This window comes from Nerophis lumbriciformis, linkage group LG05 (genome assembly GCF_033978685.3).
Source record: "Nerophis lumbriciformis linkage group LG05, RoL_Nlum_v2.1, whole genome shotgun sequence".
NCBI classification, from domain to species: Eukaryota; Metazoa; Chordata; class Actinopteri; order Syngnathiformes; family Syngnathidae; genus Nerophis; species Nerophis lumbriciformis.
In genome coordinates, this window is record NC_084552.2 from 33,775,572 (window position 1) to 33,797,494 (window position 21,923).

General features: G+C 39.7%; 1 protein-coding gene across 2 annotated transcripts in view; it reads right to left on the bottom strand.

Moving 5' to 3' along the window:
• The window catches only part of large1 (LARGE xylosyl- and glucuronyltransferase 1), a 218,281-nt gene that overhangs the window by 112,526 nt on the left and 83,832 nt on the right, over positions 1–21,923 (bottom strand). For both annotated transcript variants that reach the window (XM_061960698.2, XM_061960697.2), the window contains exon 2: positions 19,033–19,215. In XM_061960698.2, the coding sequence (XP_061816682.1) occupies positions 19,033–19,138 (106 nt within the window). In that variant the 5' untranslated portion in view covers positions 19,139–19,215. The remainder of the gene's footprint in view (positions 1–19,032; positions 19,216–21,923) is intronic.

Consider the following 21,923-nt stretch of genomic DNA (forward strand, 5'->3'; position numbering starts at 1 on the left):
TGCCATGTAATCAGGGAAAGTCCAAATAAAAGAGGAGGCGTACAATCTTTCGTCAGAGCGTAGTGAGACTGTACAAAGAGTACAGTCCAGACGTCTCTCCTCAATTGAGCCACATTTAATTCTGTCTCTGTTTAATTCATTGCTTCTTGTCTTGTTTAATAGATGTCTTCAGTGTTTGAACCTGACAGAACAAAAGGGAAAGGGAAAGGGAAAGGAAAAGGCAATGTCTATGCAAAACGAAAGTAAAACTGAACTGGCTACAAAGTAAACAGAAACAGAATGCTGGACGACAGCAAAAACTTATGGCGTCCACAAAGTACATCCGTACATGACATGACAATCAAAAATGTCCACACAAAGAAGGATAGCAACAACGCAAATAGCCTTGCTTGCTAACACAAAGCAGGTGCGCGGAATAGCGCTCAAAGAAAGACATGAACCTGCTACAGGAAAACACCAACAAAACAAGAAGGGCCACCAAAATAACTGCGCAAAACAAGAACTAAAGCGCTTCACAGGAAAACACCAACAAACTCAAAATAAGGCACGACGACCTGGTGGAGTTACATTTTTTAACGTTTTCTGCTGGTGGTGTGCCTCCAAGATTTTTTAATGAAAAAAAATTGTGCCTTGCCTTAAAAAAAGGTTGAAAAACACTGGGCTAGAGTGCATAAAAAAGAAAAAAACATGTGTGCTTGTCTTACATAATGACTGTCAATGATAGTCAAAATTCCCCCCCCCCAAAAAAGTCCTTTAAATTGTTATAAATGTTGTGTATTTAAATACATTGTCCCTCGCAACTTTACGGTCCACTCATTATGACCATCACAGTAACATTGAGATTTGCGAGCCCATTTAAGTTTTTGTGTTAAACTTGCATAGGTTTTAAAGTGTATGAAGTGTTTTTGGAGCATAGGAAGTGTTTACGTGTTAAGTGTGTGTGAAATATGTGTGAAGGCATTTAACAAACTTTAAATGTATGTACAATATTCATAAAAATTATTTAAAAAAATAGCATTCCTACTGTGTACTCCGCCTTCCGCCTTAATGCAGATGAGATAGGCTCCAGCACCCCCCGCGACCCCAAAAAAGGGACAAGCGGCAGAAAATGGATGGATGGATAGCATTCCTACTTTGCAAAAATTCACAGAGGGGTTCTGGAATGTAACCTCCAGACAACTGAGGGAACAGTAACAGAAATAAAACTTGCTCCAGTTATCCCCTAATTTCAATTAAATTATAATATTCTCTCTTCTGGGAAAATACTTTAATAGCAGAAATAACATTACAGCATTTAAGGCAGTTGCATTTTCTTTAGGGTTTTCTTTACAGCAAGCTTAAGTCTATATAATGAGCTATTGCCACCCCTGCATTTTTGTATATTGTATTTTTGGAAGGTATGACACGGTACTGCCCTACATGTGTCACAAGCAAATTTCCCTGAGGACAGATGTTCCCATTAAAAAATGTTTAATGTGGCTTTTGGGTGCTGCTGGAGGAGTTACTCTGTGGCTCGTTTAGGCTGGACGGATAAATCGGGATTATAATGGGTTACGAAGTCTATTCCTGAGGCAAGAAAATATCAAGGTGTGTTTTCCCAACTCACCATTATGTCTTTAAGAATATTTCAGTTTAAATGAGCTACATAACTAAGACCATGAACAATAGAAGCTATATAATTTATAATTAACTTGATTATTAAGGGATGCAATTTTTCGAGTCCTTACAGCCTTCAATCGTGCATAAAGACAGTGGTCATTCTAAAGACAAACCAGCACTAATCTACACTTCTGAGCATGACGCTTAAATAGATTTCTTTGAGTAGGAATCTCTTTTTAATATGATTGCCTATGTAAAAATATGGGGCTCATAAGGTTTGTATTAAAAGGGTGATTACATGTAAATGAGTTTTGACGAAGGTCTCACAAGGATGTAATTTAGATAGCAGTTGGCTCTTTAAAGAACGTGTTCTAAACCTGCTTCATGTGTTTTGAAGTAACTTTTGTTGTGATTTGGCACTACATTAATACAGCGGAACCTTGATTTTTGAACTTAATTGGTTCTTGAATGGGGTTTGTAAATCGAAAAGTTTCTCCATAAAAAACAATGTAAATATGAATAATGGGTTCCAGTCTGGACAAAGTCCATATTTTAGTGAAGGTTTGTACACGTTGAACACAATATAAAATGCTATACTGTAATGGATATCTTTCCTTTTATTAACAATCCAAACAACAACAACAAGCTGCTGTCCTGCAAACGTAATACACACAGAAGTCACCATGGTGCCCTCACAAACGATCAGAAATCACACACATTTTTAACTTTAACAACCACATTGCTACAACAATACACATTTAAAAAAGTAAAATCCAGTTACCGGTACAGTACATTAGCATCGGCGAAAGAGGGGCTGACTAGAAAGGGGCAAAAACAGAGGGATAATTTTTTATTTATGTTTGAAAATGCATTATTTAGGCAAAAAAATTGGTCAAATGCGCTTTTGTATGCATTAATTTTACAAATAATAGGCCGTAGTCAAAAGTGACACAGCAAGGAATGGTGATATGATTACTTAATAAATATTGTCAAAAACAGCGATAGAGTGAAGCTGCAAAATCTAAAAGCGTGACGTGGCGAGGGACAACTGTAGCAATCAAAATCGGATGATATGAAAAAAAATTTTTTTTTTTTTTTTGCCATAATTGCTTAGTCCGAGCATGAAGATAGGTTCAAAGTATCTACAGTGTCTTTTCCAATCTAAAATGTCAAAAAATTGTTTTATTGTAAAATGTGTTAATACGGAGAGCTAGTGTGTCTGTTGTACCTCTGTAAATAGGATAACCAAATAAAGCAGAAAGTTAAGCACAACTTTATCAGGAAAAAAAAATTAATCACATAACCACAAACTACAATTTGGAGTTTCAATCACACTAGGGAAGCAAATACATTTCTCCAAAAGAAACAATGTAAATATGAATAATGGGTTCCAGCCTCAACAAAAGTCCATATTTTAGTGAAGGTTTGTATACTTTGAAATCAATATAAAATGCTACACAGTAATGAATATCAAATAAACATAAGGGGTGATGGCTCACCTTTCTCTTTATTAACAATCCAAAACATCAACAACAAGCTGCTGTTGTTGATGCGCTGCTCCACACACAGCACTATGGTGCCCTCACAAATGATCAGAAATCACACACGTCCTTAACTTTAACAACCATATTGCTACAACAATACACATTTTAAAAAGTAAAATCCACTTACTGTACATTAACATTGGCGAAAGAGGAGCTGACTCGAAAGACATAGGGAGAACGGGGGAGTCGGGGGTAGGTGCATGATTGTGTGCCTTCAAAGACACGCTGCTGAACAAGAGTAGCTCTTCTCTCCGTTGTGAAATAAGTCTGCTTTGGCATATTTTTTCTGGAAAATTCTGGTCTAATTACAAATAAAACTTTCTGTGGTACGAAGCCTGCTTTGTCGATTCTTCCAAATATGTGAGCACCATTAAGGTACTCCTTGCAAATAGCCTTATTTTTAAACCCTAGGATTCCCTCCTTTCCACGCTGGTCTGTGGTCTTTATGGCACTCATTGAGTTGGCAAAATGGACCATACACACAAAAGGCATGCATGATGCAGTGCTGAGAAGTGACTAGTACTGTCCTGGGCAACAAGTGGCATGGAGGTCCCTGAAGTGGAGGTCTCCGCCTTCCCAAAAATGCTGCGCTCTGCTTTTTGCCTGCAGGCGTGACAACATGAATGACTGAATGAAGCGTTGGTTCACAGACACACACAGAGGCATATTTGGTTTGATCTAAAAGTTCATAAATCAAAAAGTTTGCAAATTGAAAAAGACAATTCCTAAATATACAATTACAACATTAGGAAGAATGATGTCAGGGTAACACGAGCACATGCACTTCACTGAAGCTTTTTTTCTGAGAACGACATGTTTTTCCACTTGTAGTGATGTGAATTAAACATGAAAGGTGTGAAACCACCTTTACAAAATAAATTCACCACTTTAATTATTTTGCCAGTACAAGTAAACATGTTTGGAATCTCGAAGGGAGCTAATTATGCATTCTTCTCCTCCAGTAATTTACATGAATTATTTAGAAATGAGTGTCGAAGCATGACTAGTACAAACTATCACTGCCTGCTTTCAGGTTTTCTAATGGACAACGTCAGGCCCCTTTTATTTTAGAATAAAACTTATATTTAGGGGTCAGTTAACATCTTACAACATTTCAATAAAAACAAACATACAAGATCAACTTAGTATTTGGTAGTTTTAAACACACTGCATTTTAATTAGGTGTGGGTCCCAAAAGCCTCAAGACAAATCATTTGTATGTACTCCTATTAATAAGAGAACATAATGAAGTAATCAATAAGGTAAGAATTGCGAGTCTTTCATTAACTTGAACTAACCTCTGATTTTGCAGCCTCGATTGGCATATATCCCTTGGGGCAGATTGTATTAACTACTGCTAATTAAACGTAATTACAAATCAGTGTAGCTGCCTGATGAATGTGTTTGCAGAAAATGCCCATCCAAAGATTATTTGTGATATCCTCTCACTTCTTCAACACAGTGGACCACTAAGTTCTGTTATAGCACCACAAGATGAACACAAGTGCAAAATGACTTCTTACACCCAAGCATCAGATTATAGTGGTGAGATCTGTAAACATGGACATTTCCATGGGCGGTGGTCTTGACGATCATGTGAAATTAGAAAGAAAAACATGAATTGTCCATGTTCAGCAATGGCTATCAAGGGGAGAGAACAAACGAGTGGAAGCAGGGGAAAAGACGCCATTTTAGCAAAGAATATTGTAGGCTGATAACAAATTTTGCTCGACGATATATTGACCTACAAATTATTGTCGATAAACAATATTATTGCCATCATTTTGTTTTTGAGACCAAATTACCCACTGATGTAATGGCAATCCATAATAATGCAAGTATACCCTTTCAATGCAATTAACTTGTATTTCTCGTATATTTCAACATTGTAATTGAAATTTTAACTTTTAAAAACCAAGTTAAATAAAACAAACAAATAATAACAATCAAATATACTCTGTCTGTAAGCAAAATTTTGCACTTGAATACAAATCACCACCAAAAGCACAAGGTTCCGTCTTTCTTAAAGAGGGGGTGGGGGACCCTCAAATATACACAACCAAAACAATAAACAATTATAAATACAATTATTGTGACCAAAATGATCATGGTTGTCATTATTATCGTAGTATTGTTGAATGTGCTCAAAAAGTACTTCTTCGCACACTCAAATCTTTTAACCAAGTTGTATTTGTTTTTCAATAACTGAAATAAATAGACACACAATTTAAAAAAGTTAAAAAGTTAAATGATTGTCACACACACACTAGGTGTGGTGAAATTATCCTCTGCATTTGACCCATCCCCTTGTTCACCCCCTGGGAAGTGAGAGGAGCAGTGAGCAGCAGCGGTGGCCGTGCCCGGGGATCATTTTTGCTGATTTAACCCCCAATTCCAACCCTTGATGCTGAGTGCCAAGCAGGGAGGTGTTGGGTCCCATTTTTATAGTCTTTGGTATGACTCGGACGGGGTTTGAACTCACGACCTACCGATCTTAGGGCGGACACTCTAACCACAAGGCTACTGATACTTTCTTGGCAGAAGAAACATCAAATATTGTTCTGGCTTGATAAGAGACATATCATTTTTATTTTTAAAATTTATTTTGGGACGGTATAGCTCGGTTGGGACGGTATAGCTCGGTTGGTAGAGTGGCCGTGCCAGCAACTTGAGGGTTGCAGGTTCGATCCCCGCTTCCGCCATCCTAGTCACTGCTGTTGTGTCCTTGGGCAAGACACTTTACCCACCTGCTCCCAGTGCCACCCACACTGGTTTAAATGTAACTTAGATATTGGGTTTCACAATGTAAAGCGCTTTGAGTCACTTGAGAAAAAGCGCTATATAAATGTAATTCACTTCACTTCACATTTGTGTGTTTAAATATGTTTATCTTTTTCCATTTTAAATGGTAAAGGGTGATCAATTTCGGTGGCAGAGGGGTTAGTGCATCTGCCTCACAATACGAAGGTCCTGAGTAGTCTTGGGTTCAATCCCGGGCTCGGGATCTTTCTGTGTGGAGTTTGCATGTTCTCCCCGTGACAGCGTGGGTTCCCTCCGGGTACTCCGGCTTCCTCCCACCTCCAAAGACATGCACCTGGGGATAATAAGTTGATTGGCAACACTAAATTGGCCCTAGTGTGTGGATGTGAGTGTGAATGTTGTCTGTCTATCTGCCAGGGTGTACCCCGCCTTCCGCCCGATTGTAGCTGAGATAGGCTCCAGCGCCCCCCGCGACCCCAAAGGGAATAAGCGGTAGAAAATGGATGGATGGAAAGGGTGATCAATTTCGGTCTGTGTGACGTCACGGGAGTTCACTTCCTGTTGAAGGGACGTTAGTCTGTTTCAACTCGAAACTGTCGAGTCTATCGATAACTGTGGAAAAACAGCACATCACATATTCAATGTAATTACTGTAGCTCAGTTGTTCAAACAGTAATGGGTTGCTACAAGTTTAGATTGGGGAATGCCATTTTGTAGCGGGAAAAGCGTTAATGTCTGTTGTTAACATGTTAGCATCTAAGCTAGGTAGCAAGCTGGCGCCAGTCCGTCCGTCCGTATCAAAGTGTGGTTATGAATGACGTATTTTCGACCATTTTAATTGAATATGGTAATGCTATCCGTCAGGAGTTTTACACCGGTTATCATTACTACTGTTTATTTGTAGTACAAACGCCCACAGCCACAGAAACCAATGCAAAAGAGTGACCACTCTTGCAGACCGTCTCGCTCGCTGAACATGAATATTAACAAATCACAAACAAAATCTTCGATATGAACGTAAGTGCCGCATGCGCCTTGGGAGGCACTGGTTGACCAGGCCTGCATAATGTGATGCTAACGGGCCAGCGGCATCGCTTCGCCGCACAAACAGTCAAAGACACCAAATGAAAGACAAGATTATTCACCCCCTTCTTTTCATTCCGCTGGGGCACAAAAGTGGGCAGCTGCTGAAACCCATGAAAAGTGTGAATGCTCCTGAAGCATGCACATGGCGATTTATCCACGCTGGAAAACTTACTGAGTTAATTTTCATTTATCGTCAGTTAATTGAACTATCTTATTAGGAGGAGAAAAGACAAGCGGTAGGAAATGGATGGATGGATGGAAGGTGAGTCCTTCAATCCCAGGGACACCATACCTACCGTCAAGCATGGTGGCGGTAGTATTATGCTCTGGGTCTGTTTTGCTGCCAATGGAACTGGTGCTTTACAGAGAGTAAATGGGACAATGAAAAATAAGGACTACCTCCAAATTCTTCAGGACAACCTAAAATCATCAGCCCGGAAGTTGGGTGTTCCAACAGGACAATGACCCCAAAACACACGTCAAACGTGGTAAAGGAATGGCTAAATCAGGCTACAAAATATGTTTTAGAATGGCCTTCCCAAAGTCCTGACTTGAACGTGTGGACAATGCTAAAGAAACAAGTCCATGTCAGAAAACCAACAAATTTTGTCAAGAGGAGTGGTCAAAAATTCAACCAGAAGCTTGCCAGAAGCTTGTAGATGGCTACCAAAAGCTTGCCAAAGTACATGTATTTATTTATATATACATATATATATATATATATATATATATATATATATATATATATATATATATATATATATATATATATATATATATACACACACACACACACATTTTATAATATATATATTTAATAATATAAAATTTATATTTGTATATATATATATATATATATATATATATATATATATATATATATACACACACACACACACACACACACACACACACACACACACACACACACACACACACACACACACACAGTCATGGCCAAAAATTTTGGCACCCCTACATCTCTGTCAGATAATGCACCACTTCTTTCAGAAAATATAGGTTGAAAGGCATTTGCAAATCATTGTATTCTGTTTTTATTTATGATTTACACAACATGCCAACTCCACTGGCTTTGGGTTTTGTATATAACAACGGTTATATGGACTAAAACGGATATACCGAAAGGCGATCCATCCATCCATCAATTTTCTACCGCTTGTCCCTTACGGGGTCGCGGGGGATGCTGGAGCCTATCTTAGCTGCATACGGGCGGAAGGCGGGGTCGATATACGGTATATATCAGTATCTTAAACAAAACGTGCAAATTGCTAAAGGTTGGCTTGCTTACCCAAAGTCAACTTGAAAAAACTTCCCCAGCCAGCTGGAAAAAACAGTCCATTGAGGGAGTTACTATAATATTGATCATGTTGTACACAGCACACAATGCTTGTTATTGCAACTACGAGCTAGCTGTGTACAAACAAAACATTAAATGTGAGCTAATACTTTACAAATACTGTAATATGATTGTTCATGTTTTTCAGTCAGTACCGATTGGTGTCCTATCGCATTGTGTTGTGCATTACAAACTCAAAATCCATTCAGCTGCTGACGCAAAAGCAAGCTTATCTCTTGCCGTAGCTACTTACGGCTAATGACATAGTATGCCGTCCCAAGACGATGTGTTAGTACGCAAAAAAAAAAAAAAAAGACATCCTTAGTGTCCCTTCCATCCATCCATCCATCCATCTTCTTCCGCTTATCCGAGGTCGGGTCGCGGGGGCAGCAGCTTAAGCAGGAAAGCCCAGACTTCCCTCTCCCCAGCCACTTCGTCCAGCTCCTCCCGGGGGATCCCGAGGCGTTCCTAGGCCAGCCGGGAGACATAGTCTTCCCAACATGTCCTGGGTCTTCCCCGTGGCCTCCTACCGGTTGGACGTGCCCTAAACACCTCCTTAGGGAGGCGCTCGGGTGGCATTCTGACCAGATGCCCGAACCACCTCATCTGGCTCCTCTCGATGTGGAGGAGCAGCGGCTTTACTTTGAGCTCCTCCCGGATGGCAGAGCTTCTTACCCTATCTCTAAGGGAGAGCCCCGCCACCCGGCGGAGGAAACTCATTTCGGCCGCTTGTACCTGTGATCTTGTCCTTTCGGTCATGACCCAAAGCTCATGACCATAGGTGAGGATGGGAACGTAGATCGACCGGTAAATTGAGAGCTTTGCCTTCCGGCTCAGCTCCTTCTTCACCACAACGGATCGATACAGCGTCCGCATTACTGAAGACGCCGCACCGATCCGCCTGTCGATCTCACGATCCACTCTTCCCTCACTTGTGAACAAGACTCCGAGGTACTTGAACTCCTCCACTTGGGGCAAGATCTCCTCCCCAACCCGGAGATGGCACTCCACCCTTTTCCGGGCGAGAACCATGGACTCAGGCTTGGAGGTGCTGATTTTTAGTGTCTTAGTGTCCCCTCTTACAATAACAATGTCGCTACAGCTTGGTTGTTATACAGGTTACAGAAAATAAATTAAGTATTGTTGGTGGTTTTTTGATGCATTTTTAAAGTGATTTAGTGGCAGAATGGATTGCTCCCATTAGCTGCATTGCCAGCCACCTAGAACGAGCTGATTTTTACAAATTAGAATGCAAAAAAAAAAAAAAAAACTTTCGTCTTCTTGTCTCTCATTAGGATTGAGAACAATAAGCGAACATTCCAAAAAAAATCTGCAGTTCCCTTTAAGGGCTATATAAATGAACTTTGATTGACTGATTGACTGATATAAATATTTTGGTTTACGAACCATGTTCAAGTACCAATGAAGTTTGTAAATTGCAGTTCCACTGTACACTGTCAGACAGAGGGGATGTGCGTTTGTGATTGGCATTGAAAGGCATTTATCAACAATGACAATCAAGTACTTTTTCACAATGCTGATCAGTGGCCAATAGATCGAAAATCCCTGGTAATACCAATAACACTACAGGGGAACTTCTAGTATTAGTATCTTTTTTCATGCCTGAGCGATACACAAGCCTCCAGCTATGTGGCAGCAGTGCTCAAACTATTTACAGGCTAACTAAGGCCCCGTTTACACTAACCCAGATAAGGTTACACCTAACCTTATCCGTGTCCACACACAACAATGCCACCGTTTAAGACCCCCGCACCCCTCAGTCCACCGGCGCAACGCGACCTAGTACGCAAGCGAGAAAAAATAAATTAAAAAATCCATCTGCTCCAATCTCTCCAGTAGATGACTTTACTTCACTGTGAAGTTATTTAAAAGAGCTATATTGTAAATAGTTTGCTGTGCATTTTACAGTTGTTTGCTGTGTTTTGTGTGCAAGTTTTTAAATTAAAATGTATCTCCTTTGAACAATATCCAGTGTTGTGGTATTTCAATTAACTAGAATCCAGTGTGCTGTGGGGCCCTATTGTAGTGAATCACACCTGAGACATCATACATTAATCACATGTTTAATCGACATGAGAAAGTAGACAATGCGATAAAGAACATTTTACAACAATTAATCTAGGGATCTAAATATCTGGTCAGGACACTCCTCACTCTTTTTCCTTCACCTTCATTTTCCATTTTCATAAAGCAATATTTGTAGTCACACACTGGCTGTATCACATCCACGGGAGGAAAGGACAAAGTTTTTCGCTAAGTAGAATCACAGCTGACCCGGAAATTTGAAAGTTCTCTTGCCGTCTAAGAATTGTTGTATCCGAAATAGCTGCAATCGCCCGTTGCCTTCTCTTAAGGTATTGATTTGTCATTTCCAAAAGCGCCTGTACATGTAGAAGAAGGAGAAACACGGGCATGTCTGGATGATCCGCCTCCATCTTTGTTATGAAGCTGGCTGTGGTGCGGTCTTTCTGGCGTCACTTCCCCTCCGAACTCAGTTCATGAACGATCAATGAGTCCATACAAAGCTAAGTGCCGGAGATAACGCTGGTTTAGTGTGGCCGAAACGGGGCTTAGGCTAAATAATTATCCGTTTAAGTTTATCCGGCTTAGTGTAGACATGGCCGAAGTAATATGACCAAGTATACGTCATTTACCATGAATATGGACGGTAGAGTGTCTGCCCTGAGATCGGTAGGTTGTGAGTTCAAACCCCGGCCGAGTCATACCAAAGACTATAAAAATGGGAGCCATTACCTCCCTGCTTGGCACTCAGCATCAAGGGTTGGAATTGGGGGTTAAATCACCAAAAATGATTCCCGGGCGCGGCCACCCCTGCTGCCCACTGCTCCCCTCACCTCCCAGGGGGTGATCAAGGGTGATGGGTCAAATGGAGAGAATAATTTAAAGTGTGTGTGACAATCATTGGTACTTTACCTTTAACTTTAATGATGATATATAATACTGTAAAGTAGAATACACTCTTCCTTTGGAGCAAGCACTAGTCAGTCACTAACATAACAAATAAAATACTATCAAGTTGCCCAGAAAAAAATCCAAGACCAAAACACCAGATGGTGCACATACTTTTAGCTTTCTACTGTCTTTTCTATATCTGTAGCAACGTTTTAGCTGTGAGCTTTATGTGGTAGCTCATCCAGACAAAGCACATAGACACCCCAGGGACATGCAATCCCTCCAACTCTGTAAGATGACTAAACACAGCAGAGACGAGGAGAGGGGAAGGGAAATAATGGTCAAGATGGGAACAGCGCACAGGGCAGGTATGAAAGGGAGCTGGGGAGAGCACAATGTTCCTAATTGATGCACTCTAGCTTTCCCAGCTAGCACGCATTTTCAACTAAATCCAATAATTACATTGCAGGCCTTGGTGAATACTGCATTATTGGAACATTCACATATTCTCTGGTGAATGGAACCCTGTCAATTTAATCATAATTAATAATGGCACTCCTGCAATATTTAAATCTTGTGCGTTGCAGTCATTAACATGGCCTTAAAAACTTGCGGACTATGTCGTCTATAGGATTTAATCAACTTTGGACAAGCTTCAGTGGTTCAATAATACACCACCTTCAGAAGAAAACATGAAAAACAGAAGCTTTTGTCAACAGGAAATTTACTACCACAAGTTTTGGATTCATTTTGATTTCGGCCTTTGTACTTTATATTGTGATGTTTAATACACAGTGAAACCCGTTTATGTCAACGGCCCGCCAACTGGCTGTCTGAGAAGTATTTAGGATAATCAACCACAGGCTGTAGTTTTCGATTATTTTAGTAATCGAGTAATCTATCGATTAGTTTGTTCAATTATTCAAGTAATCAGATAAAACACATATTATAATTATAATTTAATTACAATTTCTTAGGGAAAATTGTCTAAATAAAAAATGTTCTGCTTGAAGTAACCTTTATTCTTTTTTTTCTCAACATCAACATTAAAATTGCACGTTTAACATGTGTACATTAATAAACATTTTAAATAAATAAAAATACCCACTGTTGGCAGCAACACGGATCATGGCACTCACATCACTGTCCGCACATTTAAAGTTCTGGCCACTTTATGCGGTCCAAATTTGATAAATTTTTATTAGTTACACTCATTAAACGAATAATCAAAGCAACAGAATATAAATCAAAGCTTTTTTTTCTCATTCAGTTAATCGCTATACTTCTGCACAAAGCTGCTATGGTTATTTTGAAAAAGCAAAACAAAGTGCATATAATAACTCGCACAATAAATCTTGTGCACATACCCTTTCTTCTGGTGGGTAGCCAGATATAAATAAATGGGTGAATATTGTAGTTGCTGTGGTATAATCCTGATTGACACTGGTTTTGTTTTGAAACTTCCTTTGCGCTAAACAGGACGTCACTGTGTGCATGTTTTTAATGCTGTGTAGCTAGAAAGAAGTCATGTTGCTGTTGTCGTTTCAAGGTGCTTAGAGGTAAAGATGATGTTAATAATTTTACAACATGTTACAACATTAACAGACCGATCTTTCATATACTGTAAATGACCCCTTTAGGTCTCAAATTTTATGTCATTAACTCAAGCAAACCCTTTTTAGTGATTAGAAGAACATGTTGAAACAGAACATTAGCTGCCCGACAAAGAACAGACAAACAGACTTAAGCAGGGTCCGCTGTACTCGACTCTTAGAAGTACAGTCATATTTCAAATAGGGCTGCAACCAACGATTATTTTGATAAGAGAATCGTTGACTAATCGACTAATGATTAGTCGACTAATCCGATAATAAAGCGTACGCATACTGTATTTAATGGCTGTAATTTTTCCATCAACTTTTAAATGCAGCTTAAGTTATTTTAGGCATGTGCTTACGAACAACAAAGATGACAAATTAATTCATAAATATGTATTTATACTGTAACTGTGCTGCTCATTCAGAGTTGTTTATCTACCCTTAATTATATCCTTAATTATTAAAATGTTGGCTATTTAATAGATTGTATGTTTAATCTTATGATACCTCTGAATTTATGCCTGTGTGTGTGTTTGCGTGTACGTGTGTGTGTGTGCGTGCTTGTGTGTGTGCTCACGCGCGGTTCTCGTTTGTTAGAGTGCCTTTTTGACGGCATTGCAAATAGAATCAATGTGTAGAATTCCATTTTTGATAAATTCTTAAAATGTTGTCTATTTAATAGATTGCATGTTTAATCTTATGATACCTCCGCATTGGGGGGTCTCTCTCTGTCTGTCTGTCTGTCTGTCTGTCTGTCTGTCTGTCTGCGTACTCCTCGCAAATTGCTTGGATTTACATGAGGAGAAGGCACAACCAGACAAGCAGATGAAGGACCGCCATTTACATCTCTAAAACTCCCATACTATTCAAAAAAATGCCACAAATATTCACCAACTAAAGGACACAAGGTAAAAATTATTTTCCTTTGTTTGTTTATTATTGTAGCAACATGGTAAAGTTTTTTAAGAGCACTAAAGGCAACGGGGCTTTTGTGTGTGCATGTGTTGACAGTGAAGCTGTCTGTTGTGTTGTTTAGATAAAAGAGATCATAAGGGGTTAAGCCATTAACCCCTTTATGTTGGTTTGCTATATATATATATATATATAGCACATCACCCCTATTTTAGCGTCCCTTCACTGGCTCCCTGTGCGTTACCGAATCAATTTTAAACTCCATTTATTTGTTTTTAAATGTCTAAACAACCTCGCGCCAACCTATCTCTCCGACCTCCTTCAGCCTTACTGCCCCACCCGATCCTTAAGATCAGCCGATCAGCTGCTGTTGACGGTCCCTGACACAAGGCTGAAGCTTAGAGGTGACAGAGCTTTCGCCGTTGCTGCTCCCAAGCTCTGGAACGACCTACCCCTGAGTGTTAGACAAGCCTCCTCTCTTCCTGTTTTTAAATCTCTCTTAAAAACATACTTTTATTCCATGGCTTTGAACACTGAGTGATATCCATCCTGCAATGGCGCCCCATAATACACCTGCTGTGATCCTGTTTTTATGTTTTTATGTTTTTATTAATTCTATTTTAATTATTTATTTTTTATCGTGTTCTGTTTGTGTTGTGTTGTGTTTGCTCGGTACTCGTTTTATCTTTTAACCTGTTCATTGTACAGCACTTTGGCTACCCCTGTGGTAAATTTTAAATGTGCTTTACAAATAAAGTTGATTTGATTTGATACCTGTATATATATATTTGTATATACTATATATATATATATTATATATGTATAAATGTATATATTTACACACGCGTACTCACACAAACACACAAAATAGTGTCTTCAAAGTGTGCATTTAAAAAAAATAATAAAATAGAGACTTTTGTCGAGGCTAAAACCAATTATTGATGTTTAAATTATTTCTTATGAGAAACTGCTTCACTATACACACTTTTTTCAGTTTGCGAACCATGTTCAAGAACTAATGCCATTAATCGCTTAATTGTTGCAGCCCTATACCTCAGCATTGCAAATTGACGCTGCTTAAAAAGGTACTTGAATTAATGACGACACAGTTTAAAGTGTTTAAAGTTTGGAAAGTCAAGAACTTTTAATTATACCAAGTAAGTAAACATACATAAAAATAAAATGGTGAGCAAAAATTGCACTACAATAAATATTAAACATCTCCAGGTGCAGTCCCACCCCGCCCCCCTCCCCCCAACTTGGACAAACTGGAGTCGCGTGGTTTGTTTTGTCATGTTTTTTTTTGTTGCCATCAAATTCCAACAAATTTGTCAAACTGCCTTGTTTGTCCATGTTTGACAGGCTCCTCTTTGTCATTCAGTTTGAAACCAAAATATTCAAACAGGAAAATTTGGCTTTCGCGTGAACTTTGTTTCTCCGATTGTTATTTTGCTGTGCTTCTCACTAGTGAGTAGTGACTAGCAAGGCTCTATCCACGCATCCTTTGTGTAAGATACGGTTCCGGCTCCACCAAGTGAGACAGATTTTGGACGGCTAACAAGAGGGTTCACTTCATTCATTTAATTCTTCTATTGAATAAACACGCTCAGGTGATTAAAGCGAAGCTGAGTGGCCTAGTTTGACAGCGACAGATGAAGAAAAACACACATGGATATGGCAATTGATAGATTATAGATTAAAATTATCGAGTTAATTTTTATTTATCGTTTGATTAATTGATTCAGTGGCTTAAACTCAGGCCTGTTCACACCTTAAACTGGGTAGACTATCTACCGATTGCTTATCTGGAATTCACCAAGCTAGACACAAGACAAAAACATAAATATTGATCTTTGACTTGGATTTATTCAAAGCTACTGACTCAAATCCACATAAGCAGTCAACGTAACCAAAAATGACCCATTGCTTGCACATTGACTAGTGACTTTTGCCAGACACATACAGTAAGGAGAATGGTTGATAAAGGAATTTTGAAGCTATGACTTTAGCAAAAAACATGAGTGAATGATGACATTAAAGAGCCCCTTTAATGCTGACAACATTGTCACACAATAGACACAGTACTGATTTTCAGGTTTCAGCACATTTTGGGATGCCCACATTTTGGCGCTAAAAGTGCATTTGCCTGCTGACTTTCCCTAGAGAAGACTGAAAGATAGTTCATAGTGCATGATGTGTGTTATAATAAATGATAAATGGGTTGTACTTGTATAGCGCTTTTCTACCTTCAAGGTACTCAAAGCGCTTTGACACTACTTCCACATTTACCCATTCACACACACATTCACACACTGATGGAGGGAGCTGCCATGCAAGGCGCTAACCAGCACCCATCAGGAGCAAGGGTGAAGTGTCTTGCTCAGGACACAACGGACATGACGAAGTTGGTACTAGGTGGGGATTGAACCAGGGACCCTCGGGTCGCGCACGGCCATTCTTCCACTGCGCCACGCCGTCCTGGTAGCATATTCATCTTAAATCACTATATTTTTGTGCAGAATTTGAAGGAATTATCAAACATGTCTGTCAGATTCATTGTTGCAGGTTGTGGCAGTACAACTAAACAAGGTGTCAGCTTTCATACATTTTCAAATGATGGGAATTTAAGGAAAGTATGGACCACTCCAGTCAAACTGATTCACGCTAAATGGCACGGACAATGCGAGAGGAGTGTAATTTACAGCAACATTTTAATGATTCTGACTTCGAAGAAGAAACATTTTCGTCTGAGTTTGTATGTAAGATTAAAGCCACGAGTTTGTATGTAAGATTAAAGCCAATGCGATCCCAAGTTGAGCACACTTTCTTAAGTGGAGAAAGACTGAGTCAGAACATGCAGAAAAACAAAAAGAAAAGCAGACCGAGCTCTCAAAAACGACTGAAAACAAGAGGTAGGCGCTAGTATTCTGTTGTGTGTCCTCTTCTACTGACGTTTTCCTCAAGCGCTTGAGGAAATGCTGAAAGAGCATAGTGATCTGCAGCTTCATCGCCCATGGTCAGAGTTGGCCTACCCCTTCGAGGCTTCAGGCTCGAAACAGTATGGTTAAAGTCATGCTTCAAAGTGGCTTTTTTCAGGCTCTTTGTTAGGAGGTAAAACAATCTGACTCACAACTTGCAAGAAGCCATGCTTGGAAGGTTTTGGGTTTTTTTGGATTTTACTCAGTGGCCAAGTGGTTAGAGTGTCCGCCCTGAGATCGGTAAGTTGTGAGTTCAAACCCCGGCCGAGTCATACCAAAGACTATAAAAATGGGACCCATTACCTCCCTGCTTGGCACTCAGCATCAAGGGTTGGAATTGGGGGTTAAATCACCAAAAATGATTCCCGGGCGCGGCACCGCTGCTGCCCACTGCTCCCCTTACCTCCCAGGGGGTGAACAAGAGGATGGGTCAAATGCAGAGAACACATTTCACCACACCTAGTGTGTGTGACAATCATTGGTAGTTTAACTTTAACTTTAACTTTGAAGATGATAAAAGCTTGGAAAATGAGGCTAATGGGAGTCATCGTTGTAGCCTTCACAGCCTAAAACAATGTCAAAATCCACCATCAACGTTTAATATACACACTGCAAATATATATATATATATATATATATATATATATATATATATATATATATATATATATATATACACCGTATATATTTTTCGGATTATAAATCACAGTTTTTTTCATAGTTTGGCCGGGGGTGCGAATTATACTCCGAAGCAATTTATGTGTGAAATTATTAACACATTACCGTAAAATATCAAACAATATTATTTATCTCATTATCGTAAGAGACGAGGGGAATGTCAGCAATCGTCACACACACGTCAGCAATCGTTACACACACGTCAACCAATAAAAATTCGGCGGGGGCGGGTCATGGCAGAAGTGCATTGTGCGTCATGGCAGAAGTGCATTGTGGGTCATGGGTTGCTACCTGCTATATAACTTTAGCTCCAGACTTTTGCTGTTTGAGATTGTCATTGCTGCCACGAGTGGTGGGAAAGTGTATTACAACAAATAACTGTTGCCGTCCAAACGGACCACTGTTGAGAATCGGATATTTTTTGGCGACGTTACGTCACAGACCAAAAATGGGCCTCAGCGCTATGGTTAAAAAACACTGATCTAGACGTTATTGGTCCTTTGAGGATATCACAGCACATGCCAACATAAACGAACAGATTAAAAAAATAATATATAGAAATATCCCTTCTGGGACTCACATTTTATGTCAGCAAAAGCGGTCGATCATTAACTTTGTTGGCGTAAGTGGGCACTTTTGAGCTATAAGAAGAGCATGGTGAACTGGGACAAGATGCGTTGGTGGACTGAGACTGGGTGTCGACTTAAATGGGTTCTACTGTGATGTAGTTCAAAGCTAATAAAATGATTTGACATATTTTTAGAGATCTTTTTTTTTAATAAATGTAACTCATTTAATACTGTCAAAGAAGAACATTGAGAAAAGCGCGAAATATCAATATATACTAGTGCAAATTATGACATTCCCTCCTCCTCCTGAAGAAATAACTGCAATAATGAGAAAAGAAGTCGTGTGGGTTGAGGAATCAAGAAAACAATGCTGCGCATAATAAATCTTTCTTACCCACTGACATCAGCACTTTTCTTTGGTGCATTACACAGATAGTCTGACATGTTGGTGAGAGGTGCAAACATTTGGAAAAAGCCTCAAGCGAGGAAACCATTTACCATACTGGTGACTCAAGCAACAATTTACATACAAATGTACAGTAATGCCACAAAGCTTATAGAACCTCCGGTTTAAAGTGAACAAACTGCAACACAATACAGTTGAGTGACAAATAGAAAAACAGATAGCCTATAAGTTCTTTCAATGTGCACAAAGCACATCGAAGAGACAAACGCTACTCAGTGGCCTAGTGGTTAGAGTGTCCGCCCTGAGATTGGTAGGTTGTGAGTTCAAACCCCGGCCGAGTCATACCAAAGACTATAAAAATGGGACCCATTACCTCCCTGCTTGGCACTCAGCATCAAGGGTTGGAATTGGGGATTAAATCACCAAAAATGATTCCCGGGCGCGGCCACCGCTGCTGCCCACTGCTCCCCTCACCTCCCACGGGGTGATCAAGGGTGATGGGTCAAATGCAGAGAATAATTTCGCCACACCTAGTGTGTGTGTGACAATCATTGGTACTTTAACTTTAACTTTAACTTTATAGTATTTTTTGCAATTATTATATACTTTACCTTGAAAGCTGCCGACGGACAGGTAAAGCCAGGTAAGTGCTGGGATGAAGAGCAGGGCGAGGGAGGCCGCCAGGAACTTCCTGCGCCCGCGACACATTCCCAGCATCCTCTGGACGGAATCAAATGGAGAGGTAAAGTGACCTCTATGTGGGTAGCAGCTGTTGCCCGGGCTGATTCATGGCACTAAAAAGGTGAGAAAGGCGAAAGAAAGAAACTGGGTAAGAGTACAAAGCGACAATTTGACAATGTATTGTCATGGTCTGACGACAACAACCTGAGTCCACTTTTAACTGTTTTTATTTGCTTCAAATGAATAGTTACAACGAACATTTGTTTTCCTAGTACAATGACACCGCTTAGCCTCAGACTGGCTGACTGACTGACGTTGACATAAACAGTTGTTAATATCACCACATTTTAAAACTGAAACCAGACATTGTTTTTTATGTGCATATCTTTATTTTGATAAATCTTTTTCATAAATCATACTCTTATTTTAATATGTATGTTCTGACTACAATGAATACATTTCTATGCGCTAAATTAATCTGATTTCTCAAATAGTTTGGCTCAAAAGAAGCATCCTACAACCCATGGAAACACCATAATCCAGGGCTATTCAGCTACATAATGAAGAGGGCCGCAGTTTCAAGAGCCCAAGGGCTCAGGCCGGACATTGAAATGTGGATGTTTGGTCAGAAAGTGCCTCCAAAGGTTATATTTCTTTGAGACTGTGTTTACTTAATTGCAAAGTAAACACATTGGCTGTCACACCGCACTGTCAATAAATGTATTACTCTTCCCTTGCTACTTGTTTCTAGCATGTGCAGTTAGTTTAAAGCACTAAAAAAAAAGAAGCTCCAGTTTTTGTTGAGGATTGATGTTCTTTCTTTTCAATTATTTTCCTTCCTTAGTTTTATTTTTTTCACACTTCTTCCTTCATTTAGGTTCGTAAGACATATAAACATAAAATAAACATTACAAAAGTATAACGTCCATTGTGTATTTTACATAAATATTGTCCATTGCGTATTTTACATAAATAAAATAGGTTTAGTATTAATATATAATTACACAATTAACTACAAATGTTTACACATATAGAAATTACACAACATTCCCACACCTAACATTTAAACATTTAAATGTAGCGCTACATGTATTGAACGAGGTTTGATTGTTACTGTTGGAATAATTGTTTGTAAGTTATCACAAAAGAAACGTTGTATTATGAATGCTGTCTTTCGAGGCCTAACAAGAGGAAGAAGGCTCGTGAAACGCCACTGTGATTTCAACACGGACAGATGGCAGGATCTGCTCAACTTCCAGAGGAACTCTCTTTGAAGTGTTAAACGAACTCTCTCTGAAGTATTTCACAAACTCTCTTCCAACTATTTGGTAACCGAGGTCAACGCTATTTACGACCCGCTGCCCTCTTGAAGTTGCTGTGGTCAGGAGACGGGAGGGGTTATCCATTGTCCTCCAACACCTGCCCCAGCTGGATCCAGGAAGAGCCCAAGCCCGAGAAATCCTCTTCTTGGTCTTCAAAGCGACCGAAAACAATGACTGTTTTACATACTTCCCATTCCTGCTGTGACATGTGTTGGTGCGTGAACATTGAACATCTGAATAAATGAGGAGACGAAAACCTTCTTCGTCAGAGCGTGGTGCAGGGCTGTACAGAGAGTGCAGTAGCCATGTCTCTCCTCAATATTGAGTCCAAATTGAATTCTGTCTCTGTTTGATTCCTTGCCTTTTGTCTTGTTTAATAGATGTCCTCAGTGTTTGAACGTGACAGTTACTCTCAGACAAAAAACAACACGACCACGAATACAGAAGATATCACGAAGTCATCAATATCAATACAAAACAAACTAAATATATTTATGTACAATATCTACTGACATATGTTTTCACCACATTTCATGATGAAGCTTACACACAGAGATTTCTACCATTGTTGCTGCTTGTCTGGATCAATGTGTCCATCTGTCGCTTAAAAGGTCCACCAGAAAACAACCAACTCGAGCACTTGCTCGGGGGTAAAACATTCATACTTTGTTGTCTATCCATCCATCCAACTTGTGAATGCTAGCCACCCCCCCGTTTTATTTTTATCTTTTTGAACAAAAGACAGCTACCATGACCACCCCCGAACTGTGAACCATCACTGTAGACACTTTTCACCTTTGATCACTAAAGACACTTTAACTGCTGCTGTGACCCAAGGTCACCTCCATATGTATACTGTTGACTGTCAATCAGAATGTGCACTAATGTTATGTTACTTACTGTGCCTTGTATATACATTTTTTATTTTTAGCTAAGTACCGTGTGACTTGTTGAAGGGTGGACTAGCAAAGTAAGATTTTCATTGTATGGCAAACTGTCTGTTTAACTGTGCATATGACAATAAACAATCTTGAATTTTCTACCGCTTGTCCCTTTGGGGGTCGCGGGGGGTGCTGGAGCCTATCTCAGCTGTATTCGGGCGGAAGGCGGGGTACACCCTGGACAAGTCGCCACCTCATCGCAGGGCCAACATAGATAGGCAGACAACATTCACACTCACATTCACACACTAGGGCCAATCTAGTGTTGCCAATCAACCTATCCCCAGGTGCATGTTTTGGCAGTGGGAGGAAGCCGGAGTACCCGGAGGGAACCCACGCAGTCACGGGGATAACATGCAAACTCCACACAGAAAGATCCTAATCCCCGGATTAAACCCAGGACGACTCAGTACCTTTGTATTGTGAGGCACATGCACTAACCCCTGTCCCAACGTGCTGCCACTTTGTTGTCCAGACGTTGTTAAAAGTCAGATTTTGGCAATTTATTTAGATTGTTTTTTTCCCAGAGTTGAATGAGTATTCTGATTCTACTCACCC